General features: G+C 52.9%; 9 protein-coding genes across 9 annotated transcripts; 1 reads left to right on the plus strand and 8 right to left on the minus strand.

Moving 5' to 3' along the window:
• Positions 1–422: 422 nt before the first annotated feature.
• On the minus strand, positions 423–1252 carry P152DRAFT_469037 (uncharacterized protein; the record flags this gene model as incomplete). Its single annotated transcript, XM_033680864.1, has 2 exons — positions 423–934; positions 1015–1252. 2 exons carry the CDS (start codon positions 1250–1252, stop codon positions 423–425), a joined length of 750 nt encoding a protein of 249 aa, XP_033529986.1.
• Positions 1253–4973: 3721 nt separating this feature from the next.
• P152DRAFT_462632 (uncharacterized protein) lies at positions 4974–7913 on the minus strand. Its single transcript, XM_033680388.1, has one exon. The coding sequence runs from the start codon at positions 7719–7721 to the stop codon at positions 5133–5135; it is 2589 nt and encodes an 862-aa protein (XP_033529987.1). The 5' UTR covers positions 7722–7913; the 3' UTR covers positions 4974–5132.
• A 153-nt stretch (positions 7914–8066) lies between these two features.
• Positions 8067–8802, plus strand: P152DRAFT_425040 (uncharacterized protein; the record flags this gene model as incomplete). The annotated part of the gene is made up of 4 exons (XM_033677229.1): positions 8067–8107; positions 8171–8208; positions 8298–8368; positions 8431–8802. The coding sequence occupies 4 exons, from the start codon at positions 8067–8069 to the stop codon at positions 8521–8523; spliced, it is 243 nt and encodes an 80-aa protein (XP_033529988.1). The 3' UTR covers positions 8524–8802.
• P152DRAFT_223853 (uncharacterized protein) lies at positions 8798–10733 on the minus strand. Its single transcript, XM_033674513.1, has 2 exons — positions 10637–10733; positions 8798–10484 (listed from the first exon to the last, which is right to left on the minus strand). Exons 1-2 carry the CDS (start codon positions 10646–10648, stop codon positions 9084–9086), a joined length of 1413 nt encoding a protein of 470 aa, XP_033529989.1. The 5' UTR covers positions 10649–10733; the 3' UTR covers positions 8798–9083.
• Positions 10734–13392: 2659 nt separating this feature from the next.
• Positions 13393–15274, minus strand: P152DRAFT_223816 (uncharacterized protein). Its single transcript, XM_033674512.1, has 2 exons — positions 14699–15274; positions 13393–14646 (listed from the first exon to the last, which is right to left on the minus strand). Exons 1-2 carry the CDS (start codon positions 15138–15140, stop codon positions 13478–13480), a joined length of 1611 nt encoding a protein of 536 aa, XP_033529990.1. The 5' UTR covers positions 15141–15274; the 3' UTR covers positions 13393–13477.
• Positions 15275–16171: 897 nt separating this feature from the next.
• P152DRAFT_517613 (uncharacterized protein) lies at positions 16172–17887 on the minus strand. The gene is made up of 4 exons (XM_033683020.1): positions 17489–17887; positions 17234–17431; positions 16973–17174; positions 16172–16904 (listed from the first exon to the last, which is right to left on the minus strand). Exons 1-4 carry the CDS (start codon positions 17653–17655, stop codon positions 16578–16580), a joined length of 894 nt encoding a protein of 297 aa, XP_033529991.1. The 5' UTR covers positions 17656–17887; the 3' UTR covers positions 16172–16577.
• Positions 17888–18113: 226 nt separating this feature from the next.
• Positions 18114–19957, minus strand: P152DRAFT_405584 (amino acid transporter; the record flags this gene model as incomplete). Its single annotated transcript, XM_033676819.1, has 4 exons — positions 18114–18294; positions 18343–18740; positions 18788–19509; positions 19561–19957. 4 exons carry the CDS (start codon positions 19955–19957, stop codon positions 18114–18116), a joined length of 1698 nt encoding a protein of 565 aa, XP_033529992.1.
• Positions 19958–21512: 1555 nt separating this feature from the next.
• Positions 21513–22325, minus strand: P152DRAFT_374153 (uncharacterized protein; the record flags this gene model as incomplete). Its single annotated transcript, XM_033675577.1, has 1 exon — positions 21513–22325. A coding segment is annotated over one exon (813 nt), but the record flags the coding sequence as incomplete, so codon positions are not given.
• Positions 22326–23501: 1176 nt separating this feature from the next.
• Positions 23502–25875, minus strand: P152DRAFT_462638 (uncharacterized protein). The gene is made up of 5 exons (XM_033680389.1): positions 25631–25875; positions 25414–25580; positions 24331–25362; positions 23957–24281; positions 23502–23904 (listed from the first exon to the last, which is right to left on the minus strand). Exons 1-5 carry the CDS (start codon positions 25674–25676, stop codon positions 23801–23803), a joined length of 1674 nt encoding a protein of 557 aa, XP_033529994.1. The 5' UTR covers positions 25677–25875; the 3' UTR covers positions 23502–23800.
• Between the last annotated feature and the right edge of the window lie 87 nt (positions 25876–25962).

A 25962-nucleotide genomic window follows, 5' to 3' on the forward strand; every position in this document is an offset into this window, starting at 1 on the left:
GTAAGGGAAGGTGGGCGAGCCGAATGTATATTCATCGTTAAGGAGCGTTAGGGAAATGAAGGATTCCCAGAATCCTCCAAAAGGAGCGAATCGACAAGAGGGAGAGACATGGACCATTTGTTTCGGAACGATGCGACTGCGAAAACGCCAGTGGAACGCTAAAGGAGAAAGGGGGCGTGGCCGGGATCTATGGGGCGGGAAAAATGAACGCGGCCAACGTGCGGATTGGACCGTGAAGGGTCGAAAGGGTATCGCAGACCATTCGATCCAACCAAGAGGAGGCAACATGCTGGCCGGAGACCATGATTAATTGTCGCTGAAAGGAAACAAGGGATAGCCCAGAACCGATGAGGAATACCGAGTTCTGGACGCAGCGAGCAAGACATCAAGGACGATGGTCATTGCTGAGCTGACTGCCGTGTCTACCGTCCGTCGTCGGGGTTCGTCACTTTCAGGATCCTTCGGCTGTAGTCTTGATTGTCCGCAATGCTTCCGTCGCTCATCCTGCGATGCATCACCGCTTCCGGATCCAGCCTCGAATCACCGGAGCTGCCACTCTGGCTGCCGTGGGAGCGTCCATTTTTCACGAAATCGCTGACAGCGGCTTGTCGCTTATGTTCTTCCTCGAGTTCCCTCCTCCTACGTTGACGGAGGAAGAAGAATACGCCGCCGATGATACCAGCGATGGCCAAGACACCGACCACGACGCCCACGGCGATCCCGACCTTGGAAGGAGAACTTCCTTTGGATTTTTCGGGGTCCGCCGTCGGCTCTTGAGTGACAACGACGGTGGAACCACCCACGGTGATGACCCCGGTACTAGATCCGGGTCGACGAGAGGCGGCAGGATCACCTGGATTGTTCGCATCGAAATGAGCGATTTGGTTCTTGGTGATACCCGTGAGGTAGACACTCCAGTAGCCGTTACCACCACCTACGAATCTCGATTAGCGTTCTATCCCAATTACGATAAGGAAAACTGGATGGGATGAGACGGTTGACTCGTCTACTTACACATATCATCTGGGAAGCCGTTGCAGGGAGTGTTGCAACTCGTGTTGTCCGTCTTCGCGTCTTCCTGTGGTAGCAGATCTCCACACCAACAGTTCGAACCATCGCTGAGAGCCATAACTGGCTTATTGAACTGATAGCAGATGGGCTGACAGTTGCCGCTAGTTTGGAAAGTGTAGGGGCCATGATCGGTCAAGGGCTCTGGCGTCGCATAACAGCCATCCATGGTAAGAGCTTGCATTTTAACGGTCGTTGAGGCTGTTTCCACCTTTTGTGCGGATGCAACAGTCAGAAGGGAAAGAAATACGAAGGCCGCCATGCCGACTCGCTGTCTTGATGACGATGACATGTTGGATGCTAGTTGTGGGAGTCTCGTATGTTCTGGGAGGGATGTCGAGTAAAATGGGGGAGTCAGGTAGAGCGGAAATGCACTACAGGCACGGTGGTTGATCCAGCTTGGACAACTTGGCCAGTCAACTGATGAACCATCCATGATTAGCATGCTGTGTAGTGGCAGTGGAAGCTTTGGGACAAGGAGATGGAGCGATATACCTTTTGTACTTGGACTCAATCCACTGCGACCTTACACGGCGAGACCAGCGATCCGATCCCTCGCTACCGTGGTATTCTTTGAAAAGAGGGCCACGGAGTCGATCGGGCCTTTCCTAGACAAATGTCGACGTCGAAATATTCAACGACCCGTAGTCGTGAAAAGGATATCGACAGCTTGAATCGGTGGCTGTCGTATAGTCAGGGTCAACGAAGTCTGGTTCGGTCGACCAAACTTTGTGTGGCTGGCGCAGAGGTGCTCGTGGGTATCGAGGGAAGTCTGGGAAGTCCGGCAGTAGGCGACCAGCGACGGACGAGATGGGTATCTGAGGACGTCGACGACTGTCTAACTTGACCTATTCCTTTTCGGAAACAGGAGGAGACGATGAGAAGTCGAGATGAAGTCGAGATGGATTCCGTTGAAGTGGACCGTGGAAGAGACTGGAAATGGAATGCAATTCAGCCGACGTGGTGTTTCAGAGGTCCGGGTGGTGTTAGGGCCAAACGAGATTGACCCCTTTCTCGACCAAGGGCCCAACCCGAACGATGGAGATTCGACAACGACACTAGGGATGGATTCTCGAGGGAGATGGATAAAAATGAATGACGGATGCACGATAACGAGCGTCTGGATGGAAATATGGAAGAGAGGGAATGGTAGAATGAGGAGTCGGTGGTGTGGAAGAGGTGGAAATGACGCAGGATAGCGAGAGATGGATAGGCACTGGAAGGAAGCGGAGAGAGGAGGCGTGACAGTGACTTGTGCGTGTGTCTCGGCGTCTCGGTGTCTTTGGTGAGGAGTTGGACGGGAACAGACTGGGACAGGGGTACTGTCAGACTTAGAGACTGGCGGCGAGGAATTGGCAATTAGGGGAATTGGGGGGGAATTGGGGGGAATTGAGGCCAAGATTGCAAGGAACCGCAGGGAGACCAAGGCACTTTCCTTGTTTGATTCCTTCGACGCGGCATGCCAGGCACGGTTAAGTCCAGATGCCAAGGGAAATGGCCTATCACGCCAATCAGATCCCAATAAAAAGTGGGGAGAGCACTGGCGCTTGCAAGGGGAGAGGCAGTGAAATGTGAATGGACGTCGGAAGGCAGGTGATGATGCCAATCCATACCAACAATCAATACGACGGATGGTACATTATTGTATCCCTCGCGGTTTGATGATTGGACAAAAAGAACAATACTAACTCAGGAACGTCAAGTGTGTGAGGTTCTCTGTACGCATAATGTAACAGCATTAAGGGCATAAGGCATAAGCATCATTCTGTGAGGGCCGCGGGGGTAGATATCACTTGTACCAGAACTCTCCGCTGGGACAGGGGGCCGCGGAGATGAAGTCTGCGTGGGTGCAATTTATCCGTGCCACACTCACTGCCACACTGTGTGTGTCTGTACCCAGTAAATAACACTCAGTAAAAAATACTAAACAGACGATCCGTCAGAAGATTTCCTTAATACTGTCCAGTGTCCACTGTACGGAGTTACAGGTGTAAACTGGGCCACTGGGGTAATCAGATGATGAGAGTTGAGTCCGGCCGAGGCGCTGGTCGCGGGATAGTGGATGATCGCACTCCTCAACCATGAAACGGTTAAATATTAGCATCAATTCAACTGCTTCTCCAATCATCTGGATCTGATCATCAACCCCATCGTTTCAATTATTATCATTGTTTTTCTGTTCGCCCTGTCCGTTACGGACAGAAGAACCTTGAGCACCCATTTCACCCCGCCACAGCGTCTCGACCATTCATGATCCAATCCAACCAGAACTTTTGAGTTAGGACTCCATCTCACCCCGTTGGACAGTCTAACTGTTTCGAACCGTTTCTTGCGGACTCCGGACTTTGCCTGTCCTGTAAATAGAATACCAGGCTGACTGATATTACACAACATCACAAGCAAAGGTAATGGTTACACTTTATAAAGTTCTCTGGCAGCCCTATTCGTTGCATGCGCCTCTTGAAATCTGAATCCGTGGAAAGCGGCAGCAGGAGAAACCCATCAAATCTCCAATGGTTTCGGGCTTCGCAGACTTCGCTACATCCGTATCCCTTGGAGCCAAACCCGAGGCGCCATAGCTCGTAAATGTACGTATCCTGAGTCCCAGAATGAAGTCCATGCCCCAGTGACCGGGAAGTTGAGCCATGGCTTTTACGAATGGGCTCCAAAATCCAGATCTAGACTCTATGAGTTGCTCCGCGGGAAAAGCAATATTATTTACGGGGCCCCCAGCAGATATTCAGCTGGCTTGAACCACAGGCAAAACCGGACGCCCTGGAGCTTAGAGGACGGAAGGTAGGCCAATTTGTCCTGTGATGGCCATGAAGCACGTTTCATCGCCTCCAAGCCAGACTTCTGAAACTCGCGGCACAAGTGCTTGTCCCTTCTCGGCTTTGTCCCATCAGATCTTTTCACAATTCACATCTTGACGTACCCCAAGGCCCAGAGTCCAGGGACATCTGCTCCAAACACCCCATATCACTCAGACCAGCTTCACCCCTGAATTTAATACTGCGGTTGCTGTGCTTTGTTGAGTTTATACAAACTGCAACGACACAGCCTCAAATTTGTCCTAATCCAGTTAGCCATATCCTCTATCCACTAATTGGTTATTGGATAATATTATTTATTACACAGTTGTGCCCTATTTCTGCTTCACATAAACAAAGGACCGACGCTCATTGACGGTCGACCCACAGAAGCCGCTCTGCCCTCAAAGACATCGTTATTCGTTCCTGAGCGACCGTATCACCACCTGGCAAAAGCAGATCAGGCTAGTACCAATTCGGTCAACATCGTCCGCGATCAGCCGGTCAAACGCAAGGAGTCGGTGGCGTCGGTGCTGCACCAATACGGAGTACTGCTGCGGTCTGGTGGAGGCCAGGAGAGTTTTCATGTGGATCGATAGAGCGAGAATGTTGAGAGGATCCATAATCCAGATTCCAGGCTCTCAAATAGAATGCGGTTTTGGTCCGGGCGTGGCCTGGGTGGCATTCTGGAATCCAGAGTCCATGCAGGAACCGTCAAATCACCAATGCACCAGCTCAACGGGTCGGGTTATCACGACGTTCATTCGAGAGGCACAAAGGGGCGGAAGAGGCGTTCCTTTCTGGGTGAATAAATAGATTTTAATCATTTTACTTCTCAACCGTTTCTATGGGTGGAGACACGTGTAAAAGGAAAGCGGGACCCATCCTCCACCTTCAGTTGGATCTGATGAGTCGGACCAGAAAATCAGATGTTGCGTATCTGCATGCTCACTGCTCACTGCTGACTGCTGGGAATGGGATTATGGGGTCTTCTATTTCTGATCTGGGTGAGCTGCTGGCCACGCATCGTGGAATCGGACATGTGGCAATTGGTGCTAGGCAGATGATTTCAAACTGACCACCAAAGCATCTGGGGGATTGATACGTTTGTCAATGAGGTTTTGAAGGCATCTGATGTTTTTACATTGTGTTCCTCATGTTGGATGGCAGAGCCATTTGCGCGGTACTACAGAAACTCGACCATGGCGAGGATGAATCGGTAGGGCATTCTCGAGTCTCGAGACCACCTTATTTTCACCCTTTCCATGTCCCACTGATACCATCTGGGTTCATTCTCCTCCCCTTCCCCCTTGGGGCATCCAATCCCTTCCTGAATGGATTCATCGCCTTCTTCCCACTCTGTTCCGGCTGCCCTGCCGGATGCAGCACGCTCGGCGCACTTGCATAGTCAAACGGCTCGGGAGCCGTCTCCACCGCCTCCCCATCCCCCGCCGGCTCGACGTCACTCCTGCGTTGCTTCTCCGCCTTCTTCTGCCTCTTCCGCTCGCGCTTCCGCCCCTTCTCCGCCGCCCGCATCTCGCCGCGGAACCGTCGCCCCGCATCGCTGTCGTCCGTGTCGGTGACATGCACCTCCTCGATCCCGTCGACGAAGGCGTCCGGGGCGGGCGCAGGGCCGCCGGATTCGGGGAGCGCGGGATCGGAGGAGATCGCCTCGCTCTTGCGCTTCTTGCCGGCTTTGTGCATGCCCAGTTGCTTGATGACGAAGATGTCGTCGGCCTTGGCTTCAGGGCGGGAAGAGGCGGGAACGAACGAATGCGCGGGAGGTTCGGCTGGCTGGGAGGGTCCTTCGAGCTGATCGAAGTCTGAGAACACTTCCGCAGTGAGAGGTGGAAGCGGTAGGGACAAGGACACGTTGTGAGATAACTGGTCGCGTTTCTGGTGGCCTTTGACGCCCATTGGAGTTGGTATCTGGCCCAAAGACCCGCCCCAAAATCGTGACATCAACCCGCGTAACGAGTCGGCGGCCCATGTAGCAGGATTGAACTTTTGTAGTGCTGGATCGGGAACCGTCGTCGCTGTAGTCGTCGCGTCCGAAGGGGTCGTTCCGTTCGCCACTCCATTCCGAATCTCTCGAAGCGTCTCCGCCGTCGACGGGCCTCTAGCGAATTTCGACGCCATGTCCCTCTCGAATTTCTTAGGTAGCAGTCCCTCCATCTTCTTCAACACCTCCACCATCTCCGGCCCATTCTTGCCCTGCTCCTTCGCCACCCGCACCACCTCCACGAGCTCATCCCCCCTCTGTCTCATCACGGGGCTAACCGTCCCGATCATCTTCCACAGCTGCTGCTTCGTCGTTGGCATCGCCCGCGCAATGCTGAACAACCCATGATTCGCCAGCACCCAATTCGTGCTCTCGTCCTCCTCGCGCGCCACGCGGTCGCGCCATGCGTGCACGCGGCGGAACACGCTGAACTGCTGCCGGTCGAGGAGCGCAGGCGTGCGCGCGATGAGCTTGAACCACCCCACGGTGCCGAGGCCGGTGGCCGGGTCGGCGGACGGATATTCGTACCGGTTGAGGGCGGTGGCCTTGGATTTCTCCAGGACCCCGTGCATGTGCTCTGACGCGAACGGGGGGTCGCTGTCGCGCGCGACGAGCTCATTACGGATGTGGTCGAAGATGTAGAGAAGGAAATGCGTGTCGGAGCGGGCGTAGTCGAACATTTCGGTGGGCAGCGGCCGGATTCGCCAGTCGGCCATCTGATATTGTTTCTGTGCGTTAAAGTTGACGAACTTTTGCAGCAGGAAGGCCAGACTGCCTCCTGCGTATCCAAGGACCCGGCTTGCGTGGTGGGTGTCGAAGAGCCCTACAAGATAGAGTCCTAAATCCCTCTGCAGCCACACCACGTCCATGTAGGCACCGTGCAGGACCTTCAAGATCTTGGGGTCCGTAAACACCTCGTTCAGCACTTGTAGCTTCCTTCTCCATGGTTTCAGCGTATCCACAACCCAGTCCTTGTCCCTCGTGCTGATTTGCATCAGCGATACCAATCCGATGTACGTCCTGGCATCGTGATGCTCCAAGTCAATGGCAATCTCCTTTGCCTGCTTCAGTTCTTGGAGCATCTCATCTACTGCTTCCGGAGTATCCACAAACGTCGCCGTGGTGCTTTCGAACGGATGGTACGGTTGCGGGTCGGTGTTTTGGTAAACCCATTCCGGGTAGTCGTATTGCTCGATCTCCGTTTGGTAGGGATGCTGGTACTGCTCCAGGCCGTCATCGTTGGCGACAGTGACGAGACTTTGGTCAAGCGGCACAACCGCGTGTGGCTTGGTGTGCAGCAATGGCTTCCACGGGGCAGTCTCGTCGTTGGTTGGTGCGGCCTCGAAGAGCTCCTGTGGCTTCGTGATATCCTGCAAGCGGTAGGTGTTGCGTGTCTGAGTTTTGCCCTTGGGCGGTGCCGGCGACTGAGATTCCGGATCCATCCTCTTGACGACGCCGGAAAATTCATCCAGCGTGGAGTCCGCCTTCTCGAGCAGGCCATCGAGCACGTCCACCACCCCTCTCCAGTTCCGGTCGATCACGTCCACAGCTTCGGCATCCTCCTCCTCACCGCTCCCTAGTATTCCCGCGCCTTTTTTCCCTGACCCTTGCCCAGACGGCTCAGCTGGTGCTGCATCGCCTTGAGCAACCCGGATGAGGCGTTCGCCGAGCGATCGCAACCGCGCATTTTGCGAGGTGAGCGCGCGCCCGAAAGAGGGATCGAGACTTCGCTGAAAGGGGATATCGGTGGCAGCAAGGGTGCCGCTGGTGCGTGTGACGGAGAGAAGAGCGGATTGAATGGAGGGCTGGAGAGTCGCAAAGTCGGGCGGGATATCGGACATGGCGTTGGTTATTGCGTGATGGGATTTCGGGTCATTTCGTGGGCAAGAGGAAATGTGACGCCGATATGCAGTCGTATGTAACGGAATACTTGGATATCGAGAGTTTTCTCGTCGCTGTAGTTATTACTGTAGTGATAGACGCGAGTAAAGCTGGTTGGGGTTATAAGATCAGCGGGTAAGGGAGGAAATCTGCAAGTTTTATGATTGATGTTGAGTTTTGCCGTCTTATCGATAAGAATTGGAGTGGAAACATTCGACCCTCCAAGTTCCACCACCAACGTCAACTCAAGCACTCAACATCTCATCTCGACCGTGTAAGCTAAGTCTGCCACCCGCATTCGCGCCATGTCCGCATCTCTGGCTCCCGAATGCAATGAGATCAAGGAGTAAGAATTATTTTTACCACAATGCCCTGAGGCGTGCCAGCCGTGATCTAACCCAGTCTCCAGGCGATATGACAATTGCTTTCTGAAATGGTACACCGAGAGTACGTCCACGCTTCACATCTACCTCTTCCGTGGTTTTCTTTAGAGGATAGCAATATGCATAGAATACACCTAATGGATTCGTTTTTAGAATTCCTTCGAGGCACCGCGACCACCGATGAGTGCGCGCCACTTTTCCAGGAATACCGGAAGTGTCTCGGCGTACGTTGCCTCCATCGCTCCGGATGCGCCGCGTTCAATACTTACCGATTTAATGAATACAGGTGGCGCTCAAGGAGCGGGGACTGGATATCACGATTGAGGAGGCGAGAGGGGACAACAAGGAGAACGACGACCAGCACATGAGACGGAGTTGACATCCCACTCCATCGGTCCCGGCGCAGCACGGTAGAGGGTTAGTAGCATTATTGGGCGTTTCTGGCTACGGGTCCTGGAATCTAGATAGGAAAAAGCTTCTCCTCCATACTTTGACAACTCGACAGTTCATTCGAACGATTGGATTCCCATCTGCTCAAACCACTCTGCTTATAATATACATGCACACTGCCGGTGTCCCGAAGACGCATCGCTCTAACCTGACGAGACGCGTCCGAAAGCCAATTGGCATCAAATCAAACCCTCCTATTAGCCATACCCCAATGAAACGCCTCCAATTACCGAATCGCCGTGCAAGGCGTCATGACCTCAAGCCCGCGAACGAAGGCGTTGAGTTCACGCCGACACACTGCCGAAGCTTGCCGGAACCCCCTAGAAAAATGTCCTTGGTAAGACGGGTATCTCAACATCCCAAAGAAAGGAAATCCAGCGTATCGGTGCAAGCCGTGAACGCCATTCGTGTCTATTAATGTCGTGTAAACTGCCCGGTCCCAAGCACGCCGGCTTCGTGCGAACCCGTTCCAGCCTCGTAGTCGTATCGTCATCGCCCCTCAAACTCCTTGATCAGCTCACTCAGAATCAAGCAGAACTGCGCATGCAGGTCTACGAAAAAGTTGGGATTCCCCACGATTTCCGCCAGGCATTTGCTCCGGCCCGCATCTCTTGGATCTCTCGACCCGCGCGGGTGACCGTCCGGATCGACCATTTTCGCGGAAAGGAAGGATGAGACCGGCGTGAAATTGCGTGTTGCTGCGGCGACGGTAGCCGCCGTGCTCGAAGGCGCGGAACTCCCACCGGCCGTAGGCTGTCTAGATGCTTCGGACGCGGCATTAGGCCTGGAAGCGCCGTTCGCCGTGTGCTTCAGCAAATCCGACCTGTTTGCATTCGCTTTCGCAGACGCCAATTCCACTTTCTGGCTCTCCTTCTCCAGCACCCTATCGGTCATGGCGATGATCTTGCTCGCGATGTTCTCGAACATGCGCACGAGCTCCACATAGACCTTGGTGACCTTCCAGCTATCCTTCACCCCCAAGCCTAGCAACGCATAGGTTCGATACCGTCCACGGGCGCGTGGATCCCGCAGCTTGAACACGTAGGCGATGGCGTACCCGGCGATCGGGTCCCCGAAGAGGATCGGGCCGGATGGAGAGCCGCGCGGAAGATTCTCGGTCGAGAGGGAGCGGATGCATGTGCGGCGGAGGAGCGAATAGCTGGCGGCGGTGGACGGCTGGCGCGTCGTGATGTACGTGAGCGTGTGGGTATGCATAGGATACGGGCTCGAGGTCTTCGGAAGATTCAGCGGAGACGAGGCCATGGAACTATTAGCGCTCGGTGGAGACGGTGTCAGCTTCCCTGAGTAGACAGAGGCGAGCTGAGGATGGATATGGGCATTCTTCGCCTGCAAGCTGCGGTTGACGGGCGCCCGGACGGTGGTATCGTCGTCGTCATCATCGGAGGAGCGGAACTGTATGTCCCCGACTTGAATTCTCTGCTTCGTACGCAAGATGGGTGCGCCATGGCGACCCTTGCCGTCTTTCGTCGGGCTCCCAGGAGCACCGTCCGGGAGACGCTGGCTCATGTCTTTGGAAACGAGGAACGTGCAATTCTCGCATTCATCGCAGTCATCCGCGGGATTTCCCAGTTGGCCGTAGCCAAGATGCCCTCCTGGAACACCGAAGTAGGGATCCTGCGAACCACTTCCGGCCCATCGAGGGCTGGTCGGTGGGGTCTGAAGAGGAGAATCGAGGGAAGGATTTGGATCGGGTCTCGCAGAGGTGGGCTCCTCGCCGGAGCTGTTCTGAGTCGAGAAGGACGACGACTTGGAAAGTTTTCCAGAAGAAGGAGTCCGACAAGGGTGGGAGGCGTTGCAGGAGACTTTGTCAACCTGGGTACAGAGGATGGATGTGGGACCGTGAACCTCGCAGAAATGTGCGAGGGAGAGCTGATGGAAGGCACATTGTTAGTAATTGCTTCGATTTGGCTCCCATTGCCGTACAGGACAGAGTGAAGTGACGTCGGAGTGGGCAGCGTCAGGTAAGGCGTCAAGGAGCCGGTGTAAGGATTCCGGAGTCTGTGGGTAATTGGAGCGCTTACAATGAATTCCATGATGACACCTTCCCTAATAACGGACTTTCTCTACCCTCTCGCACCCATGCCAGCCACAACGGCCATGACCGACAACTTTCTACTTGCGAAGTGGTGGTGGGTGTGGTGGGTATGTGTGGTAGGCGTGGTGTGGTGTTTGCGACAGTGGTGGTGGTGTTGTGGAAGCCCAGCTACATAAGGCGAACCCGGGAGCGTGGGTCTGGAGGGGTGGAGCGATCCCAGACAGGGAATCGAGACGAGGCGAAGTGGAGCGTGGCGAAGGTGTCGAGGAGTGCGACAAGCACGGAGGAGGAAGGTGAAAGTGAAAGAGGAAGTTGGAATGGAGAATTTCGCGGATTTCGTAAGACAAGTTTGCAGGAGCCGAAGACAGGAAATAGGAGCAGTATGGAACTGGGTATCGTCGGATTTCGGAAGGAGAAATGTTGGGTTGTTAGACGATGGATGGGCAGGATGCTGGTCGGGATCTGGTCGGGATGCTGGTCAGCTAGCGGAACTACGGAAGGGATGTGGATTGTGAATAAATGGATTACTGGTTTCCAATGCATGTTACGTACTGGGACGGTGGCGGTCAGATTCTTGATTGCTGCTTCTTGCTGGTCAAATGGTCGGACTCAAGGTCGCAGTCGAAGGTGGCAGTCCGATTCGGAATTGAACCGGGCGCCGGGAATGATCCTCCGTAAGAAGTGAGCTGGAGGATAAAGGAAACTGAGGGGAGAATCGGGATGAGAGTGAGGAGGCTCAGGAGGGGGGGTATGAATACTCGAGTTGAAAGGGAAGTAAATGCGGTGAGGGCAAGGAGGGATAGAATTGGTGAAAACAATGATGATGATATTATTAAGGTATGATTGAATTGACTTGACTACTGTAGGAGGTACACAAGCCGATCAGATGTAATAACATTCCAAGCCTCAGTTTAGCAGTTTGGCACTCTACTTATCACCAGAGTAATTTCTGAAGTAAATGCTACTAGTTCCTAACTGCGTTGCTGGTAACTATTGGTGTGTCGTCTAATAATGCAGAGTATGAATGCAAGTGGAGGCAGGGAGGGCCATTACTATCCCAGTCTTCGATCACAGGCACAGCAAATATGAATGAATCAATCAGAGGAATTATACCAGTACCTTAACCACGGTACACGTACACAGCAACTACAGGTGCTAGTGCTTCCATAGCAATTCGCAGGAGTAATCCCCGGTTGGTCGGCATGTATATCCGGTACGGAATATTACATATGGGGGTTTCGATAATTCTAAGGAAGGAAGGAAGGAAGGAAGGAAGGAAGGAAGGAAGGAAGGAACAGGTCGGTAGGGTAGTGTGTTGTAAGGCATAGTAGGGCAAGACGCTGCAAACGGCCCTGCCGCATTCCCCTCACCGCTTATTTTGTACTGTTTCTATTGGTCCGCCCTCATCATTGAAGTTAGATAGTCCAGACTCCAGAGTTCCAGAACTTGTATTCCATAACATACTTCGTTTTCAGTATTTATAGTTCAATAAATTTACTCCATCTCATATACCTCCAGCTATCAAATCCATTCATGTATGTGTGGTTGTATTCTATATCATGTTTCATCCTCCTTGTCACACAATGAGCCCTACAACCGCCACGTCTTTGGTCGGTTCAATTCATAACTGTACCCACTACACTAGTTACCTATTTCCAATAGATATTATTCCCTCCACAGAGGCAGAGGTATTTCTCAGCCCAATATCAGTCCGACAATAATTATTCTGGCTCAGAAGGAGTCTGGAGCCTCCCATCTCCCATATTAGATATTACATATGGAGTAACAACAGGTACCTAGTTCCTGGTATCTGATGAAGTGATGATGGGTGACGCATGCAGTCCGATTGTGGAACCCCGGCTGTCTTTATTCCCGGGCGCCGTTTGCTGTCGCGTGTCAAATTACTCCGCCGAACTTCATCGGTCCCGCAGTCACTCAGTCCCTCTTTACTTTGACCTCCCTGTTTTACGTACGTCGAAGCACCACTGTCCACTGGCAGCTCTTACATTTGTAAATACGGCAACAATCGGCTCCATCCGGCGGAAAAGTGTGAATGAGTTAATCTGCTTGAGACTCAACAGTGAACCCCTGCCCTTGGAGCTAACTCCAGCGTCGGTGCAATATTCCCCACATACACACCGGTTTGCCAATTGCGATGTGCTCGACAAATAAGTCGCGTGGTGTGTCGGAAATCTAGAAAACGCTCCCGATTCATGTCCATATTCACCCGAACATTCCATGCTCTCCATGCATTCGCTTGCTCACCATCGTGAGAAACCGCTTACTCGCCCCTGCGGCCTACATGGCTGCATCTCGTGTACCCAGTCCCGATCCATCATGATTCCTGTCCCATTCGTCCACCAGCAGCCGACGTCTCGTTCCGTGAAGCCGCGTTGCGTATCCTTCCGTGTTCACCATCGCGAATCCGTCAAGACAAACAGCGAAGACGTCGGTTCCGGTGGCCGAGGTCCAACCCGATCCTACCGTGCGGCGCCGAGCGGATTGATTGATCAGATATTGCCCAGGGTGGACGAGTTTGAGTCAGGAAGCTATAATCCGAGGATTTGGTCTTGGAATGGCGTGTCCCCAGTAGAACGGCGGATCGCAGATGGTGTGGAGACTCACTGGAGAGACTCACGTTTTTGGATCAATTTGTGAACTGGAAGTTTGGCTGCGGTGTGAGTGGCCAGTAGATAGATTATTAAGTTAATTGGATTTACAAATGCGGACTGCGAACGGTACCACATGATATGCATAGAATGAAAGACAATTGAAGTCGAGTTAGAGCGTACTTCTCTTGGATGCATTAGTTTACTGATATTTAACATTACAAGTTCTTCAGCAGATTCCGCCACCATGGCCCTCCGACATCCGGCTTTGCCGTCTCAGGTCTTATATCCTTTGTATCAAGATCCTTCCTCCTCCCGGAATCCAAATCAACCTCATGCGAGCGCCAGAAGCGAGTCTTATAGATCAGCTTAAAGGAAATCCAGATCAGCGGGAATAGCGGCAGAAGAATGTATGCGTCGACAAAATTGCCGGCGTCGAACGGTGTCAAGGTCGTCCATCCCTGGATAAGAGCGAGGAAGATGTTGGCAAAGAGGCCAAAGTAGGCATTCCATGGATACCAGAGAGACCTGTACGGAAGCTGTTCTGGCGTCCGTCCCTGAGCGGCCCATGCTTGACGGAAGCGGATGTGGATGAAAGAGATCGAACCCCAGACCAGGAACGTCGACACGCCGGACAAGTTGACGATGTACCCGTATGCCTTGCCTGCTCCCGTGCTGACATTCATCATGGAGATCGCGCCGAACAGATTCGTCACGACGATTGCCGCCACAGGCACGCCGCGCTTGTTCGTCATGCCGAGGAACTTGGGCGCCTTGCCTTCCTGTCCCATGAACAGCAGCGTCCGCGAGGCGATGTAAATGGATCCGTTCACCGCGGACAGGCAGGTGATGAAGATAAAACTGTTGACCAGGTGCACGCCGCCCTCCCAGCCGGCGTTCTGAATCGCGACGGTCATCGGCGATCGCAGCGCGCGCGACTTTCCGTTCACCAGACCATCGGCATCGGAGGGGCAGGTCAGCCCGAAGAAGATAGCGGAGCCCATGTACACGAAGATGATGCGCCAGAACACCTGCTTGATCGCGCGGGGGATGGCGATGCCGGGGTTGCGGGTTTCAGTCGCGGCGACGGAGAGAGACTCGACGCCGGCGTAGAACGTACTGGTGAAGACGAAGACGGTGGCGACGCCGCGGAAGCCGTTGGAAAAGGCGCCCGGATCGTGCCAGTATCGCGCTCCGATGGCCTCGGTCCCTTTGATTCCACCGCCGACGTAGATAATGGAGAACAAGAAGAAAGCGGCGAGGCCGACCAGTTTGAAGAGCGCGAGCCAGAACTCCGCTTCGCCGAAGCTTTCGACACCGAGAAGTTGGAAGCCGAGGAAGAAGACCCAAAAAATGAGGAAGTATCCCCATAACGGCACTTGCGGTCCTGAATGCGGATTAGCATGCGATTAGATATCGGGCCAGGCCAGGCCACTCACCCCAATAGACTAGAACACTACAGATGACATTGTACTCATTCGCCAACACACTCGCCCAAATCAACCAGTAATTGAAGCCAACCGCAACAGCAAATGCCTTGTCCACAAATCGATCCGCGAGCGAGACAAACGCTCCGGCGGTGGGATACAGGGTCGTCAGCTCCCCAAGCGACTGCATGATGCTGAATGCAATGACACCGATGACGCCGAACCCGATGATGAGTGCCGCCGGGCCGCCATTGGAAAGCGCTCCGCCCGCGCCGACTAGCAGTCCCGGTCCGATGATGCCGGCAATGGCCAGCATGCTAATATGCCGTGTCTTGAGCCCGCGCTTGACGCCGCTGTGCGGGTCCAAGACCGCGAAGTCGGAATCATTACTGCCGCTATCATATCCTCCCCCTTCATTGACCAGCTGCTGCGGCAACTTCAAGGTTTCTGCCATGACTCGAAAATTGGCCTATATCCTAAGCTCTTTTGGACGGGTATAGATAACTATAAGCGAACCGATAAGGCCGCCGATCTTCCCCGTTTAAAAAAATACAGGGCCAGTCTGCAAAGCTTGCTCAAGGTCGGTTCGGAGTGCATAAGAGGAAAGTCCGAAGGAGCGGTTCATAAACCCGGAGTCAATATATTTTGAGCGTCAAGTATTTGTATCCTTAGCGGTATCCCACACAAATCGTGCCATGGCGATGGTGCCATTGTAGAGTCGATCAGCGCAATTGCACTAGCGTGGGATTCTGGGGAGATGCATTAAGATGGCGCTGGTGGCTGGACTCTTGCGGAGTGTTGAATTGGTTTGGCGGTCTAAAAGGCCACTGTGGGGTTTTTAGTACGTTCATGTTTGAGTTTATTGGGAATGGAATGGAGATGGGATAGAGGATGAGTGCAGACAGAGTTAATATGTGTCGTCGTTTGAAGGAAGAGGGTTGAGCTGGGGTCCGGCCATTGGACTGTCGAGGAAACGAGCTAGGCGTCACTGTGTGGAATCTAGAAACCCGCTGCCCACTTACAGGTTGAGACTTGAGCCATATTAAACCCTCCATGCAAATGGAATTGTAGACGAGGTTGAACTCTGAAGGCATGATGAAGTTAACGCTGCTTGTTCGGCTCCATCCAATGTCTGTATGGTCCTTTGTCCACCAAATGTAAGCCCCTGTTGATTGATCATGTCTTGCTGGACGAAGAATTTTTTGTCACATCTAACCAACTAATACGCCAAAACCCCAAAACGGGACCTTCTAGGAGACTAGTAGAAGGGCAGAGAGTTAACTAACTAAGTTAAGTTAGTTAGTTAACTAAATACAAGGGAAAACACTAAGCTGTCCGAAATAGGCCTAGCCTAGGGGTAATGTGCAGTGAAAGGAAAGTTAGGGCAGTAGAAACCAACAGGGGCATCTTGCGACACATGACGCTTCCAGCCGGAGCGGAGACTTCTCTACTCTAGCTTCTAACGATAATGAATTCCTCCGCAATCTGATCCCGTTGCGCCCTCAGACCTTCTCGGTAGCGAACGTCGTACACCAGATGTATGCCTGTGCTACATATTGGATCTTCGGCTCCATGTTGTCTAAACAGTGCTTGAGGAATACTTCGCGGAGAAGGCCAGCGGGCTAGAGCAGGAGGGAGAGCTCTCTGCTGCTGAACACTTCCGTTCAGCACTTACATCGGACTCCAAAAAGACCAATTTCTAGCAGAACGCCTACCGGTATCTATTTTTTAAAGAATTTTTTCCATTCTGGTCTACCAGCTATAGAATCTACAATCCGGAAATTTCGGTGGGGGAAACCTCTCCGTGACTAGAAACACTGGAAACATTGGAAACATCGGACAATTACTCGTTAAACTCCGGTTTACATAACGATGTCAACTTCAGGTACACCTAATAATCATAAAACACCAGCGTCCGCACCTCAATGCTCTCCCTCGGCGGATCATTCGCATGCTCCGGATTCACAAATGCCGTGTGCGGAACTCGTCTCGCGCGCCCATCGTCCACAGAATCGAAGCACTTGATCAACGATGGTTCGTCGGGCCGTTGCCCGTACTTGAAGTACCACTCGTGGCTCGGGTTCGCCTTGACGGCGTAAGTCTCGCCCTCGCGGTCGGGGTAGATCAGCTTGACGGGGATGAGGTCGCTGTCGGGCACGGAATGGGCATCGGCGAAGGTGAGCGGATCTCGGGTGATGGTCTTAATCGGGCGCCACACCTGCAGCACGGGAAGGGTGAGTGAACTGCGTCGCTTACTGGGATGGAAGAAGATTTGGGGCGGCTTACATTGATGATCTGGAAGCGCTTCGAGAGAAGCTCTTCGGCTTCATCAGGGAGGTGGTGCCTCACACGGTTCTCGGAGGCGCTATAGGACTGGTCGATGTGAACCCGGCGTGCTGGGCCGCGGAGATCGGGTTGGCCGTCGGTGGCATCGCCGGTTGAGCGGCGAATTGTATGGTCAAAGATGAAAACGCGAGTTGCTCCAGTGCTATCCGAAAAGAGTTAGCGTACGGCATATTTGTTGCTCAAAATAACGCCAACACTCACGCATCCTTCAGAAGTTGCTCGACTTCCGGGTAGTATTCCGCCTTGATCTTCTCATCGTCGAGGAAATCTTTCTCCTTGCTTTCATGCTTCAAGAATTGAAAGCCATGGCTGTCAATGGTGTATTTCTCCTCCTCTCCGGCAACGTCGTGGATGACGAAGTTCTCTGTGGTGTGAGGGCGTAAATAAGTGCTTGGTTTACTGGTGCTCTGGTTTAGAATAAACTTCCTTTCTCATCCTGATTGACCGAGAACTCACCCAACGTAAGTAGGATCTGGGGGAGATCCGTCCTCGTTCTCCTTGTAATAGTATAGCTCCGCAGAAACGTCATGCTTCGCAGGCTTCAAGGTATTCTCCTGAGCAAAAGGTTCTACAACTTGCCCGAGGGCGCTACCCGGAGCGTGTTGGACTGCAGCGGCGGCCATGATTGGATATATTTAGAGATGGTCTTTGTTTTTGTACTTATTCAAAAACAGTCGAGAATGCTGTTCGAAAAAGATTATAATTCTAAGCCTTGTGAAGCTTTAAGATGCCATATATATTCCATCAGCAAAGCTTACTTATGGTAAGCAGCACCACCCATCCATTTGTAATGTGACGTACTCCCCAGCACGCAATGCAATGCAAAAAGCATGACATACATACTACACCCTCTCAGATATCGTTGCTGCCTTGACTGTTCGCACTGAACTCCACCAGTGAAACTATTAGATCATGAGCGTTCAATGGGTAGGAAATATATAGTAATCATTATGCTTTGAAATCAAGTGCGGGGAGTGGGTGATACGGCGCAAACAAGTATTACAGGATTCGTATCTCTAATGCAGATCATTGGATCTATTCAGTTTACCCCAGCCTTGTAGACCGTTTCCCCAACATCACATCATTCATCGTATGCCCCTTGCTCAGTTGTGGGTACCGGCTTGGATCCAATAGGCACCCATACAAGCTTCGTAACCGTCGTTCCATCGCCTAAAGTAGCTACTGTCTCTTCAAGAGTACAGCCGTTCCGGCGTGGTATCCATACCGTCCAAATATACCAATATAAAACGCCAAACAAAAGACTATGGATAAATTAGCCAAGGCTCTGAATATTTCGCAGGAAAACTCACATCGCAGTCCCCACGAAGGCGTAACTAACTGCAGAGAGATGTTGCCTCCAATTCAACCCTTCCCGTGGTATAAAGGGTGCAAATATCACGGAAATCGAGTGCACGATCTGGAACCCGACCGCAGGAAGAAACGCCTTATATGGCCTCCTCAAATCGGGCATTTTGAATCGAAGCCAGATTAAGCCAACGGAGCCAGCTATAGCGAAGAACTGCCCCGGATAACCCTCAACGTCCAGGATAAAGGAATAGATGTTGGTAGCAGGAATGATGATAACCAGGAAGGAAGGGATGTAATGCGTAATTAGAGCACCCATCGGCGCTCCGAAAGGTTTGGAGGAAGATATGAACTGTGAGAAAGGAAGAAATCCCTGTCGTGCTATCTCTTGCACGACTCGAGCCTGGGACATGTCAGGATGCTGTTCAGAATCAGTTCGGAGTCACTTACATGACTAAATGTCACAACCATAACATTTCCCGCCGCCGAGGTTGCTATTGCCAATGGTAGCAGCACCCTTCCAACGTCGGGGCCGAACACTCGTTCAAAAAACAGAGCAGCGATCAATTCCCCAGAATGTTTGATATCCTCAATTGGGACAACCAGAAAGTAGGCAATGTTGACTAGGAGATATAGAAGACACGATGTTATAAGTGCAGCTGTGGCTGCAGATTTAAGAGTTTTGACCGGATTCTTGACCTCGTTGAGAACGTTGTTAACGTTGGAAAGGCCGGTATACGAATAGGAAACCTTGAACATGGCAGTGGAGATGATTCCCCAGTTCCACACCGAACCATCCCAGATAGAGCTGTTATTGATTGTGAGTTGAGAGGCGCTGTTTATATCCTCATTTCTCCGGAAAAGGACCACGAAAAGACTTATAAAGAGCATAAAAATGGCCAGAGCGATTTTGATCCAGCCAAGCACATTTTGAATAAGGATTCCAGTCTTTAGAAAGCAGCTGTGGATGATAACGACAGTAGTGAGCAATCCAAGAGCGAGAACTTTTCCTTCGGCCTGTGACGGTTCTCTTTTGAGAGCATATAAGATGTATTCGCCGAACACAATGCAGTTGGAGGCGGTAAACCCAAGAAGGACGGAGCGAACTGCGATAAGAACAGAAGCCAAGAACCGCGGACGTCGGTAGACGAACTCGAGATAAACTTTGTCCCCTTCATACAGTTAGCATCTTCTCAAGTCAGATAGTACCAAGGAATACTCACCTCCGGACCTTGGCAACATGCACCCATACTCCAAACTAATCGCTAAACCCAACCAAGCTATCAGAGCACCGACTACCCAGAGCAACAACGTGATTCCGAAGCTTCCCACTGACTGCACAATCGCACCGGGAGTTGCGAAGATCCCGCTGCCTATAACACGGGACATGATCAGGATGTATGCACTGCTCCATCCCAGGTTGCGGCCCAGGACCGCCGTCTCTGGAAGGACATCATTCTCCACCGACCGATCAAGAAGGTTGCTCCGGCCGCGTGGTGCCTCCTCTTCGTCGATCGAGGATTTTGATGTGCTGTTGTAGCTGGCGATGTCACTATTCGGGGAATCGACGGGCTGGAGCAGCGGTTCTTGCTCGGCGGTCGGGGACGATGAAGACGACATGTAGAACGGTCGCGAGACGTTGGCGGTGGGGTACGAGCTGAAGGGCATACAAGACTGCGTCCGCTGCACAGAAAGATGTACATGTTGCAAGAAAGGAGAACGAGTAGAAGTAAATCTATCTATCAGCGGAGCGTCCAGCACGAGACATGATGCTCGTGCAGTGATGAATCATCCAGCGAGCATCATAAGACGAAATACAGAGTAGGTAAGCATGTTGGGGTTCTGTTACCGTTAAGCTTAAGGAGCATTCTAGGAAGGGGCTGATCGGTCGCACGGTTCAAAATACCTCATATTGATATATTGTGACGCGGGATGGCGTGCGAATCCGGGGCGGAGGGTGTTACCAGCCACATATCCGCCAGGGGCCTGAGACGAGAAGGGAAGGCGATTGTATCTTGGGAAATGCCAGTTGTCTCTCCAACTTGAAGCTGCCGCAGGTAACTATCAGATCCCTCTGTGCCCCTGATCCACTTCTCGCGCTGCTGTCATTAAATGATAGGGTGGTTGATGTTTGAGGTCGAAAAGAGCACCGCAGGGATATCCCCTTCGCTGGTCGACCTGCAGTAGGTTTTTGTTCTAACCCTATTTGGTTAGACAGCTTCTTGGGACTCTTGAAAGCACCAAATCTCGTGACTTGAGATGGGATGGCTAAACGACGAAGGGGATAGGTATAGCGGAATGCATTACACGCCAGCTCCCATCTGGATCCGCTTCAATCGTAAAAGGCCGGCACTTTAACTGGTACCCCACGAAGGAATGGGCGAAGCACGATGAGAGGATGGTGTGTATGTCGGACAAAATGTGGTACGCGGTCACTCATGAGTTGTGGTAAGGAAGAGTCCCTTGACATTTTAATTAGGGGTCCTTAGCGGCCGAATGACAAGAGAACCCTATCCCCAACGCTCCTATTGAAAGCGTCCCTCGGGACCGCGTTGTTTCGTCCCAGGTGAAATCATGCTAATGTGTAACGTCATAGTCATCGTGATAGTCTCCAGATTCCCCCGTTTCCCGATTGCGCCCTGTCATGAATGGCAGGATACCGAAAACTACGGAAGTGATATCCCAGACGCCGTTTGCCTGGTGATCCTCCGGGTATAGCCGTCTGATTGCGGAAAAACAAAGAAGAAAAGCCACGTCGAAGCTCAAGGGTAATCAATTGCGGCTATCCTTCATGCTCGTCGGAATCTTGGTTGGCCTCGTCGTTCGGTTCCGCCTCGTCCTCCTCATCATCTCCCTCCCCTGAATCGTCGGCGTCCGTGTCGTCCTCGTCATCATCATCGCCGTCATCATCGTCCGCGTCATCATCGTCCTCTTCATCATCGTTCGAGTTATTCAGGACCCCCGGTCGGAAAAGGTCATACCCCAGCAGATCCCGCACAAACTCCCGGGCCGACTGCTGCGCTGCGGTACCCCTGAAATCTACTTGCTCGATGACGCGTTTTCGCAGAAGCAGCTGTAGCGCACATGGCACCCAGATGACATGCAGCGGAGGCACGCCGATCGTCGTGTGCGGAATCTTGCTCACGCCCATCTTGTCCGCGTCCGGACCGAGGACACGTCTCCAATTCCGCTCCCAGCGATGGTCCATGGCGGGATCCAGCCCACCCAGGAACGTCGAGAGTGCCCGGCGCCGCTCTACGTAGGTGCGGGGCAAAAGGATCTGCCGGACGGCGTCGATGCCGCCGAGGATGAGTGTGGTTTCGATTTCTTTGGTGGATGCCGGCCGGCGATTGTATCCAGGGAGGAAACGGTTGAGTAGCTGGTTGAATCGGGGAGGGCGTAGCTTGCGCTCGAATACTTGGAGGATGAAGCCGTACATGTGGTAGCAGTCGAGGAGTTGCTGCTTCTTGTATTGGTCCATGATCGCCAGCTGCTCGTCCCAGACTGTGGTCCCTGGGACCAGCCGAAATTTCTTGTCTGGACTGCTGTTTGCAAAACATCGGTCGAGTACACTTTTGCGGAAGCTTTCGAAGAACTGTCCAAGAATCAGGAGTAACGGTAGCATCTTGGAGTACATATGTCGGTATCGCGGTTCGAACTCCTTGCGCCTTCGAGCATTGTTTCGTTTGAGCACATCGATCGCCACAAAGTCGCACATCTGTTTTGCGAGTTTCCGAACGACGATCTCGCGGTGTCGAAGGTTGAGGAGGTAGTTGAGGTCCGCTTCCATCGGTGCAGGGGCAGGATAGAGCTTAACCTCCAGGTCGGTAAGGATGTTGCGGACATGGTGCCGCACTACGGGTGATTCGCAGGACTTGACTAGTTGATTGAAAGCAGCGGAGCAGCGTCGAAGGGAAAGAATATCGTCGAGAGAAAGGTTCACAAGGATCTGGATGCGCAACTCTTGTGGGAGGGATAGGAGGAGGTCGCCAAGAGTTCTCGGCGTCCTGATCGACAAAGTTAATATAGGGTTCAATCAACACAACAAGGACAAGGCAGCTTGAAGTAGCAACCCGGACGGAATCATTCAACCGAATATACGGCAAAGGGGAAAATAAACAATAGTGTAGGTAGCATACCATGCAGTCACAGTGGTCGATATCATGCTTTTGACACTGTTATGCCTTCCAAGCTTGAACTGGCCCATGGCTTTATCGGCATAAGACACCATGGACTTCGGCCGAACCGATCTCCTCCGCTCCACCACTATCGGCTTGTTCAAGGTGATCCCCTGGCCATGTTCCCCGCTCTCCGAGCCGACGTCGACGGCGGTCCCGGTTGACGTTGCCCCATGCTTCTGGGCGCGGTGCACGTTGCGCAGCTTGTGGACGAGATTAGCACCCGGCATGGTGAGTGACAGTCTGACCAAGGATTATTGTGCGAGACAAAGTGAAGGTTCCAGGTCGGCTGCCAGGTGCGAATTTGGATCAGCTCGAGGTCGATCACGATGCAATGTCCGGAACCACAAAGTGGACCCCGCCCTTCATTTGTTCATGGTGGTGGGCTGGTCGACGAGATGGGTCGCTGGCCTGGATGTGGGGTAAAGGATGATGTATCAACTTAGGTAAAGAAACAAGTGAAGGAGCGAGAAGGTGAGTGAGAGAGGTCGCTAGGTCGAGGTTGTGATAAGGCGCCTCGAAATGTCCGATGAAAGGAGGATTCGCATTCACGGCCTTCACCTGACGTCCAGGCTGGACAGTTCACGCTGCACATCACACAGCATACGGTAGCGGAGAAGTGATGGCGTAGCAAGTGGGTGACACGCAGGAGGCTAGACCATTGGATCTGCACGTGATTAGTGTAAGGCGAAGTAACTGGTATCCGTGGCCCTTGGACCCACATTTCGGTGTGGGTCCAAAGGCCACGGATACAGCTGTACAGGTAACATGCCTCAGGCGATAAGGCAGCCGAGCATCCAGTTGAAATCTGAAAGCAGCGCTCACTGCCCGATAATCACGAACAAAGTCCGAATAGCCCTAGGTACCCTCTCAGGAGTTTCCATTACTTGGGCATGTAAGATGTTGTTGCCTATAGAACTCTCGACATTCGGACATACTGCACCACTGGTAGGTCTAGGAATCCTCAGCCCAGGATGCAGATTCAGTTGCTCAGTCCGTCAGGGGCAAATCACACGAGACAGAATCATTGGTGAAGCTATGTTTGATTTGCAGCGAACAGGGTTTGCACGAAAGTTCCTCTATAAGCCTTATATCATGAAGCTGGCCCACCCAATGGAAACGATCAAGCTTAAGCTTCAATGCCGAATCAAGGGTGGCGCCAACGAGCTGCCAGTTTCGTCTTCGTTGAAGTTCTTTCAATACCACGCCTCACGCCGTCCCGTCACCGCGATACATTGAATCGGATGTCGGCGTATGAAATACAGGAACCGGGGGAGCGGCGGAATTACCGTCGGGGCATGCCGCGTCCGCGCCCTCGGAGCGCTCGCTGTGCAGCACCGGGAGGGAGTCCACGCTGGGGTGCTTGGGGTTGAGCCGACTCTTGGTTCTCTGTAGTACCGGTTAGATGAGAGATACCCCATAAAAGGGAGGATGTACGTACTGATGGTTTCGTCGACGCTGAGGATCAGGCACGAAGCTTCCACCGCCGCCTGGATCGCATTGACCTTGACCAGCGCCGGTTCCCAGACGAATCGCTCGAGGTTGTTGGCGATGCCTTCGTTCACGAAATCCACGCCGGCCCAGGTGTTTCCGCGGCGGTGCTCCACGCGCAGCCGGTTGAGGATGTCAGTGGAGTCGAAACCCGCGTTATCGCACAGCTGGCGAGGGATCACCTCCAGTGCTTTGGCAAAGGCTTTGATGATCGCCTGCTGTTTGTGCGGGACGTTCTTGTCGGCGAAGTCGTGGAGATAGGCCGAGATTTCCATCTGCATATAATCAGAACCATGACATTATTAACCGCACCACATAACATACCTCGCATGCTCCACCACCAGCAACGATGGTCCGGTTCTTGATGGATCGCTTCACAATCATGATGGCGTCGTGAAGACTCCTCTCCACCTCAGCAATGAACTGCTCCGCACCGCCGCGGAGGATGAGTGTGCAAGTCTTGGCTGCGGGACAGCCCTCGAAGAAGTTGTATCGCTCGCCGCCGATCTGTCGCTCTTCGAATCGCTCGCAAGTGCCAAGGTGCTGTTCCTGGACGTCGGAGCATGTCGATTGGATGCTTGCCCCGGTTGCCTGTACAACTCGTTCCATATCATCGGCGGAAACTCGCCCGGCACAGAAGATGTCTCGATCGGCGAAGTACTGCGTGGCCAGATCTCCAATGGGGAGCTTGCTCAATACCACCTTGGCTCCTGTGTTGTGTAGCGCCTCCATCTTATTGAAGATGATCTGCCACTCGGCATCCACCACCGCCTGGTATTCCGAGACATGTTCGACCCGCACTTCGGCGTTGTCCTTCTCCGCTTTCAATTCTAGCTCGACGTTCAAGCAGACGATTTTCGGGTTCGTGAATGACTTCGGTTGCTGCTCGAACCCGGCGTACGAGAAGGTTTTCTTGAACGCAACGCCGTTGACGAACAGCGAGTCCTCCAGCGCACCGCCGGTGATTTTCTTCATGCCAATCAACTTTTCGTTGAGGTCGTTCTGATCCAGCGACAGCACCGCGTCGACCACGATCTTCGTGAAAAAGTCGGCGTTGCGGTGTATTAGCTTGCTGCTCATGGCGGTGGCCGCAAGTTTTCGCAGGATGTCCCGTTGATTGCCTTCGGACGTATTGACGGCGATCTCCTTGATCTTGTTCACGGCCATGGCGGACGCCCGTCTTAGGCCCTTGATGATGGTCTGAGTGCTGACACCTTGCTCCACGGGTTCCCGGATCTCCTTCAACACTTCACCGGCCAACACCACCACCGACGTGGTCCCATCTCCGACCTCCGCATCCTGTGATCGCGCGATGTCGGTCAATATCCGGGCGGCGGGGTGGACGATGTCGAGCAGCTAGCCACACGGTTAGAGTGGGAACTCCGGCGAATTCTCGAATGTGCTCACCTTCATCACCGTGGCGCCATCGTTGGTGATGGTTTGCCTGCCATTCTCATCCACGAGTAATAGATCGCCTCCGTAAGGACCCAAGGTGCTCCGGATCGTGGCCTGGATGGCGAGACATGCGTTGATGTTCGAGATGATTTGACCTCGTCCCTGTGACTGATCGGTACCTGTATATCTTCAGCATGGACACTCGCACCGAGGTCTTTGCTTGGCGAACCTTCTTTGAGGACGATGATGGTCGGTGTCTGGCCACCAAACGACATTTTCCTGGATGTATCAAGGACTCTTCAGGAGATGAGTTTCGGGATAGGATGGGAAATTGTTCTTGGAAGAACCAGGAGCTTATTTTTCTCGGGCCAATACTGAAGCCAATGTCCGCTGGAGAGTAAAGAGCGATAGGTAGTTGGACTGTATAATTTGGGAGCTTCCAGAGGTTACCGCAGTGGACGGGATGTTTTAAAATATACTGGCATCGTAGAGCAACCCGCGTAATGGATCTGAAGTTGTATGGAAATTTCATATCAGGCAGCAAGGCACCAAGGCACCAAG

This window comes from Eremomyces bilateralis (genome assembly GCF_010015585.1).
Source record: "Eremomyces bilateralis CBS 781.70 unplaced genomic scaffold P152scaffold_37, whole genome shotgun sequence".
In the NCBI taxonomy this organism is placed as follows: domain Eukaryota; kingdom Fungi; phylum Ascomycota; class Dothideomycetes; order Eremomycetales; family Eremomycetaceae; genus Eremomyces; species Eremomyces bilateralis.